At 43.0% G+C, this 23,932-nt stretch overlaps 1 protein-coding gene across 1 annotated transcript in view; it reads left to right on the forward strand.

Annotated features, from left to right (window-relative positions):
- Positions 1 to 2,330: 2,330 nt before the first annotated feature.
- LOC109884174 (thyrotropin receptor-like) overlaps positions 2,331 to 23,932 on the forward strand; it is a 38,314-nt gene continuing 16,712 nt past the window's right edge. Inside the window, exons 1-7 of the mRNA XM_031787766.1 lie at positions 2,331 to 2,719; positions 3,460 to 3,531; positions 3,768 to 3,842; positions 5,595 to 5,669; positions 8,684 to 8,758; positions 22,808 to 22,885; positions 23,213 to 23,281. Of these exons, the coding sequence (XP_031643626.1) occupies positions 2,511 to 2,719; positions 3,460 to 3,531; positions 3,768 to 3,842; positions 5,595 to 5,669; positions 8,684 to 8,758; positions 22,808 to 22,885; positions 23,213 to 23,281 (653 nt within the window). The 5' untranslated portion in view covers positions 2,331 to 2,510. The remainder of the gene's footprint in view (positions 2,720 to 3,459; positions 3,532 to 3,767; positions 3,843 to 5,594; positions 5,670 to 8,683; positions 8,759 to 22,807; positions 22,886 to 23,212; positions 23,282 to 23,932) is intronic.

Raw genomic sequence — 23,932 nt, forward strand, 5'->3', positions numbered from 1 at the left:
CCTCAGACCCCTAATAGAACAGCTAGGTGCATCCTTAGATCATCGTTTACCCTCCCACGTCAATTTATACACTAAAGACAGAATGAAGATGTTTATCTCTCTGTGACCAGTGAACCTAGAAAACTTCAGATAAATAGCCTAAACGTTTTGCAATGTTATTAACAAGCAAAGCTAGGAAGCTTTAAAAAAAAATTACATCCGAAATAATCAAATTATAATAGCTAGATTATTAGGCTAAATATTGACATCACTTTCAAATACACTACATATGTGGAGACCTGCTCATCGAACATCTCATTCCAAAATCATGGGTATTAACATGGAGTTGGTCCTCCCTTTGCTGCTAGAACAGCCTCCACTCTTCTGGAAAGTCTTTCCACTAGATGTTGTAACATTGCTGCGGGGACTTTCTTCCATTCAGCCACGAGAGCATTAGTGAGGTCGGGCACTGATGTTGGGCAATTAGGCCTGGCTCGCAGGCGGCGGTCCAATTCATCCCAAACGTGCTTGATGTGATGCTGGACAAGCCAGTCAAATTCTTCCACATTGATCTCGACAAACCATTTCTGTACGGACCTTGCGTTGTGCACGGGGGAATAGTCATGCTGAAACAGGAAAAGGCCTTTTCCAATCCGTTGCCACAAAGTTAGAAGCACAGAATCATTTAGAATGTCATTGTATGCTGTAGCGTTAAGATTCCCCTTCACTGGAACTAAGGGGCGTAGTCCAAACCATGAAAAACAGCCCCAGACCATTATTCCTCCTCCACCAAACTTTACAGTTTGCACTATACATTCTGGCAGGTGGCATTCTCCTGGCATCCGCCAAACCCAGATTCGTCAGTTGGACTGCCAGATGGTGAAGCGGGATTCTTCACTCCAGAGAACGCGTTTCCATTGCTCCAGAGTCCAATGGTGGCGAGCATTACACCATTCCCGTCGATGCTTGGCATTGCGCATGGTGATTTTAGGCTTGTGTGCGGGAATCCATTTCATGAAGCTCCCGACGGACAGTTCTTGCTCTGACATTGCTTTCAGAGACCGTTTGGAACACGGAAATTAGTATTACAACCAAGGACAGACAAGTTTCACATCCTATGCTCTTGAGCAGTCTGCGGTCCCGTTCCGTTAGCTTGTGTGACCTACCACTTCGTGGCTGAGGCGTTGTTGTTCCTAGACGTTTCCACTTCACAATAACAGCACTTACAGTTGACCAGAGCAGCTCTAGCAGGGCAGAAATTTGACCAACTGACTTGTTAGAAAGGTGGCATCCTTTCACTGAGCTCTTCAGTAAGGCCATTCTACTGCCAATGTTTGTCTATGGAGATTGCATGGCTGTGTACTCCACTAATTTGATAGGACGTCCACATACGTTTGTCTATATATTGTATGTGCAATCGATAGACCAACCTACTATTAAGTCATAAGGCTACTGAGTCATAAGGCTACATCTGAGCTGCTTCAATATTTGTATCTATTAGACTTATATATTACTATCATCTAAAAGCTCCCTCATTTCACTGTAGCCTAACCAATAGCTTGAAGGTCAACATATTAGGTTTCATGGCAACACAGCAACTTGCTACTTCATGTTTAATCATTTAGTATGACTCAATTGTATAATATCTGTAGGCCTAGATAGGGCTCAATTCCTGCCTGCCATTAGGCTACAATGATTTGTTTCGCAATTACGAAAACCGTTGTCATCATATTCTACTTATAGCTGATAGTTGATATTTTCGATTTAGATTTTTATTCATTCTTGCACACAGTTTACATAAACTGAAGAAATTCAGAGTTTACATCAATCAAACATCGCGTAGAAAATAGCACGAGCAAATACTTAGATTACATAACACATAACATATAGTACAGACAAATACATAACAGGCTACAGAACATTTCTTCTCTGTAAAAAAAAATATATATATATAAAAAAATATATACATTTGAATAGCTATCCTCTAAAGAGCTACAGCTAACTCTTTAGCCTTTATTCTGGAATAATTGTCAGCATTGGACAGCTCTTGGAACGACACAGGTAAATTTCCGTTTGTATCGATTGCCCTACGTGGTGTTTTGGGAAACGTGTGTGACGTCTACGGCCGTTATTTTGTACAATGCATCGCCATCGGGAAACGGGCCATGGATGGTTCGTATGAATCTACAAAACTCCTGGCCCCAGATCCTACAATCTGTCCAATATGAAAATATTATTGGAACTGTATATTCCCAATAAATAACCTACAGTACAACGCATTAACTTAAACATCCTGAAAAGTCTGTAACTCCCCACCCCATGCGGTGTGATTCAGCCACGTTCAACGCACGCAAGTTTCAGATGAACGGAACGCCCCCGTACCGCATCTCTATCAATTTTGACTTAACTTGGGAAGTACATGTCTACATGAGATGCTATACGGGCGAATACAACTGTAATATACCTTGACATTGGAAATTAAACTTTAATGTGCCGAATATGCGTTCATAGGCTTCACGCAATACCAAATCATGAGCGAGGATATCGATTCAGTAATCTATCTGAAAATGAATCTAATTATTCGTATGTTTATACTTTTCATCGCTTCACCGGTCGATTCAACTGATAACATCGACGTTTGCCCAACTTTTTGCGACTGCACCAAATGGGACAGTACGAAAACAGTGTCATGCTTCGAAATTGACGTCCTACCTGCATTCCATCCCAGCACTAAAGAGCTGTAAGTACTCTCGTTTCCGTATCTTTCTACTGTTTCTTTTTACCGGTCCTGTCAGTCAGTCGAAGTGATGTTGATTTAAAGGAATAACTCAGCGAAAGAGAAGTTAACTTAATTGACATACGACGAATAATACCTAGTAGTGGGGTTCAGTTTTAAGCTACAGTCTGGGATTCAAGAAATCTGTTCAACTGGTGATTTGAATTCTTTATATTTACCTATTGATTCTTACCTCATGGGTTTAACACAGCTGTCTGTTTTTATCATTACCCAACATACAAAGAAGGTATTCTCATCTTGTAAATGTGTATAATCTAACAATAATAATAATAATAATCAGCTTCCATTGGATACGATGTCGACAGAACAATCCCTCTCTCTTTCTGCAGATCTACACTGACCAGTAACCATCACCCCATAGCCCCCAAATATGTTTCTATTAACTATATAATGTCTATGGATGTAACAGGTCAGGCAATAGTTACTTTGTATTTGCAGATACCTGAATTACAACATTAAAAGCTAATGCGGTATAATAATGAGTTGCATGGATATAATTTTTTTATTTTTTTATTTTTTATTTTACCTTTATTTAACCAGGTAGGCAAGTTGAGAACAAGTTCTCATTTACAATTGCGATTATAGAGATGTGAAAACTAGAATGGATACCATTACACGAACAACACAAATGAAATTAAAAGCACCATTAAAAAAAATGGATTATCGATGTATTATCACAACAGGTGGCTTGTGGAGACAAGACTGACCTCCATATCTCAGGATGCCTTCGCCAACTTGATCAACATCTCTCACATGTAGGTTTTTGTTTGTAACATATGCTACTATGTTATATCTGTAGTGGTAAAAGTATGATATCCTAGAACTGAACAGCCCGTCATTGATTATCTCACTTCCATACACTTCCATAGGGCCTACAGGGGAACAGCCTGGGATGTAGATGTAGCTCAGGACTGTACACAATATATTTTTTATCCAATCTGTTCTTGCAGTGAAAAAGTTATACATTTCCATTCTATATTTTCCCAATCAGTTACATATCAGATGATGAAAGTCTGAGGAGTCTGGAGAGACATTCTTTTCACAAGCTGCCCAAGGCTATTCACATGTAAGTACTGTAGGCCACAGTCCCTCTTTTTCCATCTTATCTCATATATCTATCTACCTCAGCTCAGGGTTGCAGCGCATATAGAGCCTCCAATCTACCATTAAGAGTTTGCGTTTTAGCCCAACGGTATGTGGTTTGGAATTGGAGGATCTGTTAGACCAACCATGTGGTTTGGAATTGGAGGCTCTGTTAGCCTAACCATGTGGTTTGGAATTGGAGGCTCTGTTAGCCCAACCATGTGGTTTGGAATTGGAGGCTCTGTTAGACCAACCATGTGGTTTGGAATTGGAGGCTCTGTTAGCCTAACCATGTGGTTTGGAATTGGAGGCTCTGTTAGCCCAACCATGTGGTTTGGAATTGGAATAGGAGGTGCCTGAATCTTCGTTTAGCCTAAAAGGTTTAGACAGAGAAATATCAATTACATGACCAAACGAGAGACTGAATAAAAATATTGGAAAATAACATGCATTTACATTAATTCTCAACGGCTGGCACAGAGGCAGGGCCCGGATTACCGACCGGAGCACATACCCCGGGGCCCCAGGTGACGTCCACTGATTTTGTTATACTGTTTGAGTCACTCAGACAACATACACATTTATATAACTTATAAATGTCTCATGAAATTAGTTCAGCTGTTGTACCCCATCAGAACCCAAAATATAAGCTTGTTTTACTCAAATGTTTGTAAACATAGTAAATGTAAACAAACACTATATAGCCTCAAAACATAGTTAAAACTATACTTTGGATATCATGGATCCCTGTATCCGTAGCTCTGTCTATGAATTTGAGAGTGCTTACATGTCTCCAGCCCCATCCCTCAGCTTTTTACCAAAACAGGGGCGAGGATTACTGATCCAACCCTATCTTTTCTCTTCCTGGGTGATTATGATTGCATTCCAGTATGGTAGAAATGTGTTTGGCACTGGGAACATGGAACATGGTTACATGGTAACATAGAACATGGTAACATGGTAACATAGAACATGGTAACATAGAACATGGTAACATAGAACATGGCAACAAAGAACATATAACATGGTAACATAGAACATGGAGCATGGCAACATTGAACATGGTATCATGGTAACATGGTAACATAGAACATGGTAACATGGCAAGATGGTAACATAGAACATGGTAACATGGTAACATTGAACATGGTATCATGGTAACATGGTAACAGAACATGGTAACATGAAACATGGTAACATAGAATGTGGTAACATGGTAACATAGAATATGGTAACATGAAACATGGTAACATAGAACATGGTAACATAGAACATGGTAACATAGAACATGGTAACATGGTAACATAGAATGAGGTAACATGGCAACATAGAACATGGTAAAATGGTAACATAGAACATGGTAACATGGTAACATAGAATATGGTAACATGAAACATGGTAACATGAAACATGGTAACATGGTATCACAGTAACATGGTAACATAGAATATGGTAACATGAAACATGGTAACATATAATGTGGTAACATAGCAACATGGTAACATAGAACATGGTAACATAGAACATGGTATCATGGTAACATAGAACATGGTATCATGGTAACATAGAACATGGTATCATGGTAACATAGAACATGGTAACATGGTAACATAGAACATGGTAACATTATGGACATTTTGGACTGTGTGCTGTGGTGTTGGTTGTTGTTCAAGTGTGTGCGCATCACATTAATTTACTGTGTCTGTGTGTGTGTTTGTGTTTATGTGTGTCACAGAGAGATAAGGGGTATCAGGAGCCTGTCTTACATTGACCCAGAGGCATTCAAGGACCTAACAAACTTAAAGTACCTGTAAGTGGGGGAAATTATTTCATTTAATTTATTTACCTTTATTTTACCAGGTAAGTTGACTAAAAACCTATTTTGATGCAATAATTAACTGTCATGACAGCTTCAGACCTTATTCACAGATTTCTTTTATATTTTTATGTTCATAATTTTTAATGGGGTAAGAATGCTCCCATGCATAAACCCTGCAGATCAAAAACCGCTTCACACCGCAACGATTATTATTTGTATTTGGATACTCAGAAGAAAAAAATTTCTAGCCATGATGTGATGGTTTTTAAAAAGACCCAACCGAATATCAGCTACCCACACTGGCTGTTTATGGTCGAACATTCTGCTGTGAATAAGGTCGATATAAGGTCGATTGCTCCTTAAGAGAGCTGCAAACCACCTCTGCTACCATAGAAATAATCTACCATATTAGTCAAGTAAAACCTCAGGTGCTACCATATTAGTCAAGTAAAACCTCAGGTGCTACCATATTAGTCAAGTAAAACCTCAGGTGCTACCATATTAGTCAAGTAAAACCTCAGGTGCTACCATATTAGTCAAGTAAAACCTCAGGTGCTACCATATTAGTCAAGTAAAACCTTCCACACGTGTTCAAGGAAAGGAAGAAGCAGAGAACTGTGAAATGGCTACAAGAAACAATGGTCCAGTCACTTAATGAGTCTCCCAGGAGCCCTTTCATCGATGAAGTGTTGTCTTGTTCATGTTGGTATTCTCCTGTCCTTTTACAGGAAGATGCATTAGATTCGGGCTTCACTTTGACTACCTAATTTATAATAATTTAATTTAATCATTTATCAGAACCCTTTTATCCAGAGCAACTTACAGTGATGTGCGCACCATGCTCCATGCTCTACCAAATGAGCTACCTGGTCCCATACAGTGGGGCAAAAAAGTATTTAGTCAGTCACCAATTGTGCAAGTTCTCCCACTTAAAAAGATGAGAGCGGCCTGTAATAGGTACACTTCAACTATGACAGACAACATGATTGTAGGGTTGTTAATGAATTTATTTGCAAATTATGGTGGAAAATAAGTATTTGGTCACCTACAAACAAGCAAGATTTCTGGCTCTCACAGACCTGTAACTTCTTCTTTAAGAGGCTCCTCTGTCCTCCACTCGTTACCTGTATTAATTGCACCTGTTTGAACTTGTTTTCAGTATAAAAGACACCTGTCCACAACCTCAAACAGTCACACTCCAAACTCCACTATGGCCAAGACCAAAGAGCTGTCAAAGGACACCAGAAACAAAATTATAGACCTGCACCAGGCTGGGAAGACTGAATCTGCAATAGGTAAGCAGCTTGGTTTGAAGAAATCAACTGTAGGAGCAATTATTAGGAAATGGAAGACATACAAGACCACTGATAATCTCCCTCAATCTGGGGCTCCATGCAAGATCTCACCCCGTGGGGTCAAAATGATCACAAGAACGGTGAGCAAAAATCCCAGAACCACACGGGGGGACCTAGTGAATGACCTTCAGAGAGCTGGGACCAAAGTAACAAAGCCTACCATCAGTAACACACTACGCCGCCAGGGACTCAAATCCTGCAGTGCCAGACGTGTCTCCCTGCTTAAGCCAGTACATGTCCAGGCCCATCTGAAGTTTGCTAGAGAGCATTTGGATGATCCAGAAGAAGATTGGGAGAATGTCATATGGTCAGATGAAACCAAAATAGAACTTTTTGGTAAAAACTCAACTCGTCGTGTTTGGAGGACAAAGAATGCTGAGTTGCATCCAAAGAACACCATACCTACTGTGAAGCATGGGGGTGGAAACATCATGCTTTGGGGCTGTTTTTCTGCAAAGGGACCAGGAAGAATGATCTGTGTAAAGGAAAGAATGAATGGGGCCATGTATCGTGAGATTTTGAGTGAAAACCTCCTTCCATCAGCAAGGGCATTGAAGATGAAACGTGGCTGGGTCTTTCTGCATGACAATGATCCCAAACACACCGCCCGGGCAACGAAGGAGTGGCTTCGTAAGAAGCATTTCAAGGTCCTGGAGTGGCCTAGCCAGTCTCCAGATCTCAACCCCATAGAAAATCTTTAGAGGGAGTTGAAAGTCTGTGTTGCCCAGCAACAGCCCCAAAACATCACTGCTCTAGAGGAGATCTGAATGGAGGAATGGGCCAAAATACCAGCAACAGTGTGAGAAAACCTTGTGAAGACTTACAGAAAACGTTTGACCTCTGTCCTTGCCAACAAAGGGTATATAACAAAGTATTGAGATAAACTTTTGTTATTGACCAAATACTTATTTTCCACCATAATTAGCAAATAAATTCATTAAAAATCCTACAATGTGATTTTCTGGATTTTCTTTTCTCATTTTGTCCGTCATAGTTGAAGTGTACCTATGATGAATATTACAGGCCTCTCTCATCTTTTTAAGTGGGAGAACTAGCATAATTGGTCGCTGACTAAATACTTTTTTGCCCCACTGTATGTGTGAGTATTTGTGTTTGTCATCAGAATGCGTGTGTGTGTGTGTGTGTGTCTGTGTTTGTGTGAGTGTGAGTGTGAGTGTGTGTAAGCGTAAGCATGTGTGAAAGTATGGGTAGAGACCAGTGTGTGTGCATAGAGTCAGTGCAAGAGAGTTTGTTTAAAAAACAAGTTGTTTCGCAGTCTTATCGCTTCTTTCTCTTTTTTTTAGGAAATAATGTAGAAAAACACTTTTTTTATCAATGAGAAACTGGGTATATGGTACTGGAGATAATGAATGTGAAGTTATTACCTTGAGCTTGCATGCCCAGTTAGGTGGAATTTAGCCAATCACAGATGTTGATCAATTAGCTCAGTTGGTAAGTCATTAGCAGAGTTAAGTGTGCATGGTGCTCGTTTGTAAATAAACCCTGCCGTGTCATTCCAGAACACTAGATAAAACCCTAGAATGGAAATTGTCATACAGGCGACTACACCACGGCCATCTTGGTTAATATTGTATCTCTATGGGTAGCCTAGCCCTGATGGAGACTGATACAGTATTTGTTCCACTGCAGGGGTATCTTCAACACTGGCCTGCCCTCCTTCCCTGCTCTGGGCCAGATCCGTTCCAGCCAGGACGACTTCATCTTGTAAGTGTGTCCGCTTGTTGGTCCTTCTGGCTGGGCTTTTCTATTATATCGCCCCCACACCACCACCCAAATTATCATCACCACCACCACGACCACTACCAGCACCACCACCATCACCACAAATACCAGCACCACCACCAATACCACCACCAATACCATGACCACCACCACCATCACAACCATACCATCACCACAAATACCATCACCACCATCATCACCACCCCCATCATCACCTCTCCCATCATTTCCAACATCACAACCACCACCATCATCAAATCAAATCAAATCAAATGTATTTGTCACATACACATGGTTAGCAGATGTTAATGCGAGTGTAGCGAAATGCTTGTGCTTCTAGTTCCGACAATGCAGTAATAACGAACAAGTAATCTAACTAACAATTCCAAAAAAAACTACTGTCTTATACACAGTGTAAGGGGATAAAGAATATGTACATAAGGATATATGAATGAGTGATGGTACAGAGCAGCATAGGCAAGATATAGCAGCATAGGCAGTATATACATATGAGATGAGTATGTAAACCAAGTGGCATAGTTAAAGTGGCTAGTGATACATGTATTACATAAGGATGCAGTCGATGATATAGAGTACAGTATCTACGTATGCATATGAGATGAATAATGTAGGGTAAGTAACATTATATAAGGTAGCATTGTTTAAAGTGGCTAGTGATATATTTACATCATTTCCCATCAATTCCCATGATTAAAGTGGCTGGAGTAGAGTCAGTGGCATTGACAGTGTGTTGGCAGTAGCCACTCAATGTTAGTGGTGGCTGTTTAACAGTCTGATGGCCTTGAGATAGAAGCTGTTTTTCAGTCTCTCGGTCCCAGCTTTGATGCACCTGTACTGACCTCGCCTTCTGGATGACAGCGGGGTGAACAGGCAGTGGCTCGGGTGGTTGATGTCCTTGATGATCTTTATGGCCTTCCTGTAGCATCGGGTGGTGTAGGTGTCCTGGAGGGCAGGTAGTTTGCCCCCGGTGATGCGTTGTGCAGACCTCACTACCCTCTGGAGAGCCTTACGGTTGAGGGCGGTGCAGTTGCCATACCAGGCGGTGATACAGCCCGCCAGGATGCTCTCGATTGTGCATCTGTAGAAGTTTGTGAGTGCTTTTGGTGACAAGCCGAATTTCTTCAGCCTCCTGAGGTTGAAGAGGCGCTGCTGCGCCTTCCTCACGATGCTGTCTGTGTGAGTGGACCAATTCAGTTTGTCTGTGATGTGTATGCCGAGGAACTTAAAACTTGCTACCCTCTCCACTACTGTTGCATCGATGTGGATGGGGGGGTGTCACCACCATCACCACCAATACCATCATCACCATCACCAATACCATCACCACCATCATCACCACCATAACCACCATCATCACCATCATCATCATCGGCACCACCATCACCACAAATACCATCACCACCACCAATACCATCACCACCACCACCAATACCACCATCACCACATCACAAAAACCATAACCACCATCATCATCACCAATACCATCACCACCACCATCACCACCCCATCATCACCACTCCCACCATTTCCAACATCACAACCACCACCACCATCATCACCAATACCATCATCACCACCACCATCATCAACATCACCACCACCACTACCATCACCACCAATACCATCACCACCACCATCACAACAACCATAACCACCATCATCATCACCAATACCATCACCAACATCATCACCACCCCATCATCACCACTCCTACTATTTCCAACATCACAACCACCACCATCATCACCAATACCATCATCACCATCCCCATCATCACCACTCCCATAATTTCCACCATCATCACCACCATCACAACAACCATCACCACCATCATCACCACCAATACCATCACCACCACCAATACCATCAACACCACCATCACTACCACCACCATAATCACCACCAATACCATCACCACCAGCAACAGCACTACCACCATCACCACCAGCACCACCATCATCACCACCCCATCATCACCACTCCCATCATTATCCCCATCACAACCACCACCAACACCATCATCACCACCCCCACCACCAACATCACCACCATCATCACCACAACCACCATCACCAACATCATCACCACCAATACCATCATCACCACTCCCATAATTTCCACCATCACAACCACCACCATCATCACCACCAAAACCATCATCACCACCACCATCAACATCACCCCCATCACCATCACCACCAATATCATCACCACCATCATCATCACCAATACAATCATCACCACCATCATCACCACCCCCATCATCACCACTCTCATCATGTCCACCATCACAACCACCACCACCACCACCAATACCACCACGGACACCATCACCACAAATACCATCACCACCACCACCATTTGCCACCACCACCAAATCCTTCACCACCACCAATACCATCACCACCATCACAACCACTACCACCATCACCACCATCATCACCAACACCACCATCAACACCACCATCACCACCATCATCACTCACTACCAATATCATCATCACCACCCTCATCTCCACCCCCATCATCACAACTCCCACCATTTCGACCATCACAACCACCATCACCACCAATACCATCATCATCACCACCAAAACCAACACCATCACCATAATCACCACCAATACCATCATCACAACCACCAGCATTGTCACCATCATCACCACCAATACCACCACCATCACCACCACCATCATCACCACCAATACCATCATCACCACCATCATCACCACTCCCATCATCACCACTCCCATAATTTCCACCATCACCACCATCATCACCACCAATACCATCACCACCACCATCATCAGCAGCACCACCCCATCATCACCACTCCCATCATTATCCCCATCACAACCACCACCCACACCACCATCACCACCCCCACCACCAACATCACCACCATCACCACAATCATCACCACCAATACCATCACCACCACCCCCATCATCACCATCAAAACCAATACCATCATCATCATCACCACCATTAACATCATCACCACCACCACCCTCACCATCACCACCATCATCACCATCATCACCACCATCACCATCATCACCACCATCACAACCACCACCATCATCACCACCAATACCATCATCACACCATCTTCACCACCATCATCACAACCCCCATCATCACCACTCCCATAATTTCCACCACCACCACCATCATCACTACCACCACCATCATCACCACCAATACCATCACCACCACCACCACCATCATTACCACCAATACCACCACCATCATCAGCAGCACCACCACCAGCACCACCATCATCACCACCCCATCATCACCACTCCCATCATTATCCCCATCACAACCACCATCATCACCACCCCCATCACCATCATCACCACCATCACCACCAATACCATCATCACAACCACCAGCATCGTCACCACCATCACCACCATCATCACCACCAATACCATCATCACAACCACCAGCATCGTCATCACCACCAATACCAACACCACCACCATCACCACCACCGTCATCCCTACCAATACCATAATACCATCATCGCAACCCCCATCATCACCACTCCCGTAATTTCCACCACCACCACTACCATCATCATCACCACCACCACCAATACCATCACCACCACCATCACCATCCCATCATCACCACTCCCAACATTATCCCCATCACAACTGCCACCAGCACCATCATCAACACCCCCACCACCAACATCACCATCATCACAACCACCACCATCCTCATCACCACCACCATCACACCCCTCATCACAACCACTACCATCATAACCACCAATTCCAACACCACCACAATAACCACCACCATCGTCACCACCAATACCATCATCACCACCGCCATCATCACCACCCCCATCATCACCACCAATACCATCACCACCACCATCACCACCACCATCACCACTATCATCACCGCCCCATCGTTAACCCCATCACAACCACCACCAGCACCATCATCACCAACATCACCATTATCACCACCATCACCACCACCATCACCACCACCATCACCATTATCACCACCAATACCACCATCACCACCATCATCATCACCAATCCCATCATTTCCACCATCACAACCACTACCATCATCACCACCATCACCAGCAATACCATAATCTCCACCACCATCATCACCACCACCACCGTCACCACCATCATTACCACTCCCATCATTTCCACCATCACAACCACCATCATCATCACCACCATCATCACCACCATCACCACCACCACAACACCACCATCACCACCACCACCATCACCACCACTCCCATCATTACCACCATCACAACCACCACCCCCACCACCACCACCATCCTCACCACCACCATCATCACCACCAATACCATCATCACCACCTTCACCACCATCATCACCACCCCCATCATTTTCACCATCACAACCACTACCAAAATCAAATCAAATCAAATGTATTCATATAGCCCTTCGTACCTCAGCTGATATCTCAAAGTGCTGTACAGAAACCCAGCCTAAAACCCCAAACAGCAAGCAATGCAGGTGTAGAAGCACGGTGGCTTGGAAAAACTCCCTAGAAAGGCCAGAACCTAGGAAGAAACCTAGAGAGGAACCAGGCTATGTGGGGTGGCCAGTCCTCTTCTGGCTGTGCCGGGTGGAGATTATAACAGAACATGGCCAAGATGTTCAAATGTTCATAAATGACCAGCATGGTCGAATAATAATAAGGCAGAACAGTTGAAACTGGAGCAGCAGCACGGTCAGGTGGACTGGGGACAGCAAGGAGTCATCATGTCAGGTAGTCCTGGGGCATGGTCCTAGGGCTCAGGTCAGTTGAAACTGGAGCAGCAGCACGGCCAGGTGGACTGGGGACAGCAAGGAGTCATCATGTCAGGTAGTCCTGGGGCATGGTCCTAGGGCTCAGGTCCTCCGACAGAGAGAGAGAAAGAAAGAGAGAAGGAGAGAATTAGAGAACGCACACTTAGATTCACACAGGACACCGAATAGGACAGGAGAAGTACTCCAGATATAACAAACTGACCCTAGCCCGCCTACACATAAACTACTGCAGCATAAATACTGGAGGCTGAGACAGGACCACCACCACCATCATCACCATCACCACCACCATCAACGCCATCACCACCATCACAACTACCATCACCACCACCACCATGTTTCAAATGTTCTGCCCTTGATAACATAAGACATGAAAGATAAAAATATCAAGACAATCTTCTCCATTGAGAAAAATTACCCATAATGGACATCTAATTGCCCAGCCTTTGTGCCCCTATTTTTTCCCTTAGTGTGTGTGTGTGTGTGTGTGTGTGTGTGCGTGTGTGAACTGCATACAGACAGAAATAGGAAGAGTGCTGCGATGAGACAAATGATGGGGATCAGATGAAAGGGTTATTTATAGGAAATTAATTGTGAATAAAAAGGTATGATCTTGTTATTAAAGTATAGTCCTCATCACCTAACAGTATGGTCCCCATCACCTAACAGTATGGTCCCCATCACCTAACAGTATGGTCCCCATCACCTAACAGTATGGTCCCCATCACCTAACAGTATGGTCCTCATCACCTAACAGTATGGTCCCCATCACCTAACAGTATGGTCCCCATCACCTAACAGTATGGTCCCCATCACCTAACAGTATGGTCCCCATCACCTAACAGTACGGTCCCCATCACCTAACAGTACGGTCCCCATCACCTAACAGTACGGTCCCCATCACCTAACAGTACAGTCCCCATCACCTAACAGTACAGTCCCCATCACCTAACGGTATAGTCCCCATCCGTGTGAAGTTTTTAGATTCAAGATCGGGACAGGAGATGGCAGGATCAACAGTCCACAGTAATCTGCAGTACAGGAATAGTTTTTAACTGAGGAGGGGGGGGGGTGTAGAAATACTGTATGGGGGGTGTAGAAATACTGTATGGGGGTGTAGAAATACTGTATGGGGGATGTAGAAATACTGTATGGGGGGGTAGAAATACTGTATGGGGGTGTAGAAATACTGTATGGGGGGATGTAGAAATACTGTATGGGGGGGTCGAAATACTGTATGGGGGTGTATAAATACTGTATGGGGGGGATGTAGAAATACTGTATTGGGGGGTGTAGAAATACTGTATGGGGATGTAGAAATACTGTATGTGGGTGTAGAAATACTGTATGGGGGTGTAGAAATACTGTATGGGGGTGTAGAAATACTGTATGGGGGTGTAGAAATACTGTATGGGGGGTGTAGAAATACTGTATGGGGGTGTAGAAATACTGTATGGGGGGTGTAGAAATACTGTATGGGGGGATGTAGAAATACTGTATGGGGGGTAGAAATACTGTATGGGGTGTAGAAATACTGTATGGGGGATGTAGAAATACTGTATGGGGGGTATAAATACTGTATAGGGGGGTATAAATACTGTATGGGGGGATGTAGAAATACTGTATTGGGGGGTGTAGAAATACTGTATGGGGGGGTGTAGAAATACTGTATGGGGGGATGTAGAAATACTGTATTGGGGGTGTAGAAATACTGTATGGGGGATGTAGAAATACTGTATTGGGGGGGATGTAGAAATACTGTATGGGGGGTGTAGAAATACTGTATGGGGGTGTAGAAATACTGTATGGGGTTGTAGAAATACTGTATGGGGGATGTAGAAATACTGTATTGGGGGGTGTAGAAATACTGTATGGGGGTGTAGAAATACTGTATGGGGGTGTAGAAATACTGTATGGGGTTGTAGAAATACTGTATGGGGGTGTAGAAATACTGTATCGGGGTGTAGAAATACTGTATGGGGGATGTAGAAATACTGTATGGGGGGGTAGAAATACTGTATGGGGGTGTAGAAATACTGTATGGGGGGATGTAGAAATACTGTATGGGGGGGTCGAAATACTGTATGGGGGTGTATAAATACTGTATGGGGGGGATGTAGAAATACTGTATTGGGGGGTGTAGAAATACTGTATGGGGATGTAGAAATACTGTATGTGGGTGTAGAAATACTGTATGGGGGTGTAGAAATACTGTATGGGGGTGTAGAAATACTGTATGGGGGTGTAGAAATACTGTATGGGGGGTGTAGAAATACTGTATGGGGGTGTAGAAATACTGTATGGGGGGTGTAGAAATACTGTATGGGGGGATGTAGAAATACTGTATGGGGGGTAGAAATACTGTATGGGGTGTAGAAATACTGTATGGGGGATGTAGAAATACTGTATGGGGGGTATAAATACTGTATAGGGGGGTATAAATACTGTATGGGGGGATGTAGAAATACTGTATTGGGGGGTGTAGAAATACTGTATGGGGGGGTGTAGAAATACTGTATGGGGGGATGTAGAAATACTGTATTGGGGGTGTAGAAATACTGTATGGGGGATGTAGAAATACTGTATTGGGGGGGATGTAGAAATACTGTATGGGGGGTGTAGAAATACTGTATGGGGGTGTAGAAATACTGTATGGGGTTGTAGAAATACTGTATGGGGGATGTAGAAATACTGTATTGGGGGGTGTAGAAATACTGTATGGGGGTGTAGAAATACTGTATGGGGGTGTAGAAATACTGTATGGGGTTGTAGAAATACTGTATGGGGGTGTAGAAATACTGTATCGGGGTGTAGAAATACTGTATGGGGGGATGTAGAAATACTGTATGGGGGGTGATGTAGAAATAATGTATGGGGGGTGATGTAGAAATACTGTATGGGGGTGTAGAACTACTGTATGGGGTGTAGAAATACTGTATGGGGGGGAGTGTAGAAATACTGTATGGGGGTGTAGAAATACTGTATGGGGGATGTAGAAATACTGTATGGGGTTGTAGAAATACTGTATGGGGATGTAGAAATACGTATGGGGGTGTAGAAATACTGTATGGGGGTGTAGAAATACTGTATGGGGGTGTAGAAATACTGTATGGGGGTGTAGAAATACTGTATGGGGGGTGATGTAGAAATACTGTATGGGGGGTGTAGAACTACTGTATGGGGGTGTAGAAATACTGTATTGGGGGGGATGTAGAAATACTGTATGGGGGGTGTAGAAATACTGTATGGGGGTGTAGAAATACTGTATGGGGTTGTAGAAATACTGTATGGGGGATGTAGAAATACTGTATTGGGGGGTGTAGAAATACTGTATGGGGGTGTAGAAATACTGTATGGGGGTGTAGAAATACTGTATGGGGTTGTAGAAATACTGTATGGGGGTGTAGAAATACTGTATCGGGGTGTAGAAATACTGTATGGGGGGATGTAGAAATACTGTATGGGGGGTGATGTAGAAATAATGTATGGGGGGTGATGTAGAAATACTGTATGGGGGTGTAGAACTACTGTATGGGGTGTAGAAATACTGTATGGGGGGGAGTGTAGAAATACTGTATGGGGGTGTAGAAATACTGTATGGGGGATGTAGAAATACTGTATGGGGTTGTAGAAATACTGTATGGGGATGTAGAAATACGTATGGGGGTGTAGAAATACTGTATGGGGGTGTAGAAATACTGTATGGGGGTGTAGAAATACTGTATGGGGGTGTAGAAATACTGTATGGGGTGTAGAAATACTGTATGGGGTGATGTAGAAATACTGTATGGGGGGTGTAGAACTACTGTATGGGGGTGTAGAACTACTGTATGGGGATGTAGAAATACTGTATGGGGTTGTAGAAATACTGTATGGGGTTGTAGAAATACTGTATGGGGGGTGATGTAGAAATACTGTATGGGGGGTGATGTAGAAATACTGTATGTGGGGGGATGTAGAAATACTGTATTGGGGGTGTAGAAATACTGTATGGGGGTGTAGAAATACTGTATGGGGGTGTAGAACTACTGTATGGGGGTGTAGAATTACTGTATGATGGGGAGTGTAGAAATACTGTATGGGGGTGTAGAAATACTGTATGGGGGGATGTAGAAATACTGTATGGGGGTGTAGAAATACTGTATGGGGGTGTAGAAATACTGTATGGGGGTGTATAACTACTGTATGGGGGGTGATGTAGAAATACTGTATTGGGGGGTGTAGAAATACTGTATGGGGGTGTAGAAATTTATTTTTTACCTTTATTTAACCAGGTAGGCAAGTTGAGAACAAGTTCTCATTTACAATTGCGACCTGGCCAAGATAAAGCAAAGCAGTTCGACAGATAAAACGACACAGAGTTACACATGGAGTAAAAACAAACATACAGTCAATAATGCAGTATAAACAAGTCTATATACAATGTGAGCAAATGAGGTGAGAAGGGAGGTAAAGGCAAAAAAGGCCATGATGGCAAAGTAAATACAATATAGCAAGTAAAATACTGGAATGGTAGTTTTGCAATGGAAGATTGTGCAAAGTAGAAATAAAAAATAATGGGGTGCAAAGGAGCAAAATAAATAAATAAATTAAAATTAAATACAGTTGGGAAAGAGGTAGTTGTTTGGGCTAAATTATAGGTGGGCTATGTACAGGTGCAGTAATCTGTGAGCTGCTCTGACAGTTGGTGCTTAAAGCTAGTGAGGGAGATAAGTGTTTAAATACTGTATGGGAGTGTAGAAATACTGTATGGGGGTGTAGAAATACTGTATGGGGGGAGTGTAGAAATACTGTATGGGGGTGTAGAAATACTGTATGGGGGTGTAGAAATACTGTATGGGGGTGTAGAATTACTGTATGGGGGTGTAGAATTACTGTATGATGGGGAGTGTAGAAATACTGTATGGGGGTGTAGAAATACTGTATGGGGGTGTAGAAATACTGTATGGGGGTGTAGAAATACTGTATGGGGGTGTAGAAATACTGAATGGGGGGGTGTAGAAATACTGTATGGGGGGATGTAGAAATACTGTATGGGGATGTAGAAATACTGTATGGGGGTGTAGAATTACTGTATGGGGGTGTAGAATTACTGTATGATGGGGAGTGTAGAAATACTGTATGGGGGTGTAGAAATACTGTATGGGGGTGTAGAAATACTGTATGGGGGTGTAGAAATACTGAATGGGGGGGTGTAGAAATACTGTATGGGGGGGGATGTAGAAATACTGTATGGGGATGTAGAAATACTGTATGGGGGGTGATGTAGAAATACTGTATGGGGGTGTAGAACTACTGTATGGGGTGTAGAACTACTGTATGGGGGGTGTAGAAATACTGTATAGGGGTGTATAAATACTGTATGGGGGTGTAGAACTACTGTATGGGGGTGTAGAACTACTGTATTGGGATGTAGAAATACTGTATGGGGGGTGTAGAAATACTGTGAGGGTGTAGAACTACTGTATGGGGGTGTAGAAATACTGTATGGGGTTGTAGAAATACTGTATGGGGATGTAGAAATACTGTATGGGGTTGTAGAAATACTGTATGGGGGGTGATGTAGAAATACTGTATGGGGGTGTAGAAATACTGTATGTGGGGGGATGTAGAAATACTGTATTGGGGGTGTAGAAATACTGTATGGGGGTGTATAAATACTGTATGGGGGTGTAGAACTACTGTATGGGGGTGTAGAAATACTGTATGGGGGGGAGTGTAGAAATACTGTATGGGGGGGGAGTGTAGAAATACTGTATGGGGGTGTATAAATACTGTATGGGGGTGTAGAACTACTGTATGGGGGGTGATGTAGAAATACTGTATGGGGGGGAGTGTAGAAATACTGTATGGGGGTGTAGAAATACTGTATGGAGGATGTAGAAATACTGTATGGGGGTGTATAAATACTGTATGGGGGGGTATAAATACTGTATGGGGGTGTATAAATACTGTATGGGGCGGTATAAATACTTTATTGGAGGGGGAGTGTAGAAATACTGTATGGGGGGTGTAGAAATACTGTATGGGGAGTGTGGATCATTTCATGAAACAAATTAACTGTGTAGGCCTAATATAGTGGGCTTAATACAAATATATATATATATATATATATTGTAAATTCCCCCCACCCTCGCTCTTCACTCAATTTATAGCCAGTCACTAATTTACGTCAGTGAATGTTGCAGCGTCTTGTTGCAGCCAAGGACCAATCACCAACATTAAAGCAATTTAAGAGAAAGAGTCATGTTTTAACTAAATGTATTAGAGTTTCTCTTTGGCATGAAGGAATGAGTACGCGGTAGCGGTTTAATTAAATACCAACCGGAGAGCGGGACAAGCGCCCTGAAGCGGCGTAGCTAGCTCTTCCAAGTACCAACAACGCTTCCGGTCAAGCCTAATTGTTCCTTCAAAAAACACTCGGAGACAATTGCACAAGGCCATATCATGAGTTCATCTGACTCTGAGTAAGTAGAAGAGGGCTGCCTTCATTGCCAAAATCTTGTCATGTAGTTGCTATTAGCTGTGTGTGCAGGGCAGGCTAATGTCTGGTGAGAACTGAACTGCAGCCAAACAGAGCAGTTGCTATGGTTACTCACAATGCTGTCAGGGCAGGTCTGCTGGTTTTGATGAGCATACACAGCAGGTTAGGATCATTAGGTTAAGGATAAGAAAAGGGTTATGGTTAATTTTAGCTAAAATAGCAGAACTGTCTAGGATGCCACTTCACCTTAATGTATCTAGCTACAACCAGATCTGCTCTGAGAACAGTCTTGGTTTCTTTTTGACAAGACGGGACAGGAATTCTATTTTTACTCCCTTTGTGTCAACCTCTAGTCCCGATGTCTTGATGTCTTGCTACTCCAGCCACTTAAGCCAATTGTAGACAGGTACTGTAAAAATAAAGGCCGTGGTGCAGAGACGCAGGAGTATCTCTATCTCATAGAGATCCTATTAAATTACTAGAGGGGCTATGTCATAAACCCTCATATTGGTAAGGGAGAAATCCCAAACCGGTCAAGTTGGAATGATTGGCAGTAGAGGCATAATCCTGATTTTACTATGCAGGACAATAAAAGTGATGTATCAGAAATTGTATAATATAATTATTTCCAACTTAATACTGTCATATAATATAAATATAGTTTATAAAGGTTTTATTAAAAATCTGTATAAGAACATACACATTGAGCTAATTGAAGCGAAGGTAGCCTACTCTTTTCCCACATGCAAAATGTTATGATCCTAAAACTGTTTGGCAAGCTAACTAACAAACAAATCAAATGTATTTATATAGCCCTTCGTACATCAGCTGATATCTCAAAGTGCTGTACAGAAACCCAGCCTAAAACCCCAAACAGCAAGCAATGCAGGTGTAGAAGCATGGTGGCTAGGAAAAACTCCCTAGAAAGGCCAAAACCTAGGAAGAAACCTAGAGAGGAACCAGGCTATGTGGGGTGGCCAGTCCTCTTCTGGCTGTGCCGGGTGGAGATTATAACAGAACATGGCCAAGATGTTCAAATGTTCATAAATGACCAGCATGTTCGAATAATAATAAGGCAGAACAGTTGAAACTGGAGTAGCAGCACGGCCAGGTGGACTGGGGACAGCAAGGAGTCATCATGTCAGGTAGTCCTGGGGCATGGTCCTAGGGCTCAGGTCCTCCGAGAGAGAGAAAGAAAGAGAGAAGGAGAGAATTAGAGAACGCACACTTAGATTCACACAGGACACCGAATAGGACAGGAGAAGTACTCCAGATATAACAAACTGACCCTAGCCCCCTGACACATAAACTACTGCAGCATAAATACTGGAGACTGAGACAGGAGGGGTCAGGAGACGCTGTGGCCCCCACAAAAACAGAGTGCATTTGAAAAAAACCATGGTTGACCAAAATGACTGACATTTATTTAGAATTTAGTCATTTAGCAGATGTTCCTATCCAGAGTGACTTACATGAGAGATTTTTTATCTAATCGGCTTGGGGATTTGAGACAACGACCTGTCATTTACTGGCCCAATGCTCTTAGCAGCTAGGCTACCTGCTGCCACATAGTCCCGTCATGAGAAGGTTGATGACCATTCGACTATTCTAATTCAAAGCTCTATCCTCCTAATAATCAGAACAGACATTCACCAACATACATTGATTCTCTCTCTCTCTCTCTCTCTCTCTCTCTCTCTCTCTCTCTCTCTCTCTCTCTCTCTCTCTCTCTCTCTCTCTCTCTCTCTCTCTCTCTCTCTCTCTCTCTCTCTCTCTCTCTCTCTCTCTCTCTCTCTCTCTCTCTCTCTCTCTCTCTCTCTCTCTCTCTCTCTCTCTCTCTCTCTTCAATTCAATTCAATTCAAGGGCTTTATTGGCATGGGAAACATGTGTTAACATTGCCAAAGCAAGTGAGGTAGACAACATACAAAGTGAATATATAAAGTGAAAAACAACAAAAATTAACAGTAAACATTACACATACAGAAGTTTCAAAACAGTAAAGACATTACAAATGTCATATTATATATATATACAGTGTTCTAACAATGTACAAATGGCTAAAGGACACAAGATAAAATAAATAAGCATAAATATGGGTTGTATTTACAATGGTGTTTGTTCTTCACTGGTTGCCCTTTTCTCGTGGCAACAGGTCACAAATCTTGCTGCTGTGATGGCACACTGTGGAATTTCACCCAGTAGGGCAGGAGGTTAGGAAGTGCAGCTCAGTTTCCACCTCATTTTGTGGGCAGTGAGCACATAGCCTGTCTTCTCTTGAGAGCCATGTCTGCCTACGGCGGCCTTTCTCAATAGCAAGGCTATGCTCACTGAGTCTGTACATAGTCAAGGCTTTCCTTAATTTTGGGTCAGTCACAGTGGTCAGGTATTCTGCCGCTGTGTACTCTCTGTGTAGGGCCAAATAGCATTCTAGTTTGCTCTGTTTTTTTAAAAATTCTTTCCAATGTGTTAAGTAGTTATCTTTTTGTTTTCTCATGATTTGGTTGGGTCTAATTGTGCTGCTGTCCTGGGGCTCTGTGGTGTGTGTTTGTGTTTGTGAACAGAGCCCCAGGACCAGCTTGCTTAGGGGACTCTTCTCCAGGTTCATCTCTCTGTAGGTGATGGCTCTCTCTCTCTCTCTCTCTCTCTCTCTCTCTCTCTCTCTCTCTCTCTCTCTCTCTCTCTCTCTCTCTCTCTCTCAGGGAAATTGTGGATAACCTCTTCATCAGAGAAATTCCTGCCAACTCATTCAATGGGATCTCAGAGAATGAAATCACCCTGTAAGTGGATTGTTTCATCTAGTTCTGCTGTACATACTATGTGTATGATTGGAGCTTGGCCTGATCCATTTCCTCTGGTCGTTAACATACTAACTCAACAGCTCTGTCCTAGTAGGTGGTATCATAAATGTTCTCTCAGAGAATTACTATTACATCATGTCAGGGTTTAACAAGTCAGTGCAACCTAGCTACAGTTTATCTCTCTGGCCAGATGGCTGTGTATGTAACAGAAGAAACTAGGAAGATGAAAGACAATGCTGTAACTCTAGTGAACACCTGTATTTGTATTTATTATGGATCCCCATTAGCTGCTGTGTTGTTTGGCAGGATGCTGAACAGCAACGGTCTGACGGACATCCAACCCTACGCCTTCAATGGAACTAAACTGGAGGAAGTGTATGTAGTAACAGTAGTAATACTAATGGATGTAAATAGCGCCTTTCAACCAACTGTGCTTTAAATAGTAACGGGGAATCTCACCTCATCCACCACCAATGTGTGGCCCCCACCTGGGTGATGCATGGCAACTATTATTGTGTCAGAACGCTCAGCACACATCAGCTAGCATGGTGAAGAGGTGAGTAGTGACAATGTGATTTGTGGAAGGGGGGAGTCTGTAAACAAGACTATCTGGAGGTCTCTTTAGACTATTTGCCTGAGTATTTTACGGATCGAAACTCTTACTGGCAGAAATAAAACTATTGATGCAAAGGCAGGTGTTATAAAGCAATATAATGACAGGGGTTATAAAGCCTTATCATGGCAGGGGTTATAAAGCATTACGATGGCAGGGTTTATAAAGCATTATAATGGCAGGGGTTATAAAGCATTATAACTGCAGGGGTTATAAAGCATTATCATGGCAGGGGTTATAAATTATTTTAACTGCAGGCTTTAAGTAAAGTGTCACCCATCTGTTTACTCAACCTTCCTCTCACTGTCTTTGTGAAGCCGGCATCAGTGTACTAACCTAGCAGTATTAGCTTAGCAGTATTAGCTTAGCAGAAGCTGTTCTTCTCTCCGTTACATTAATAACCCTTTCTTCCA

The sequence above is a fragment of the Oncorhynchus kisutch genome, linkage group LG14, assembly GCF_002021735.2.
Source record: "Oncorhynchus kisutch isolate 150728-3 linkage group LG14, Okis_V2, whole genome shotgun sequence".
In the NCBI taxonomy this organism is placed as follows: Eukaryota; Metazoa; Chordata; class Actinopteri; order Salmoniformes; family Salmonidae; genus Oncorhynchus; species Oncorhynchus kisutch.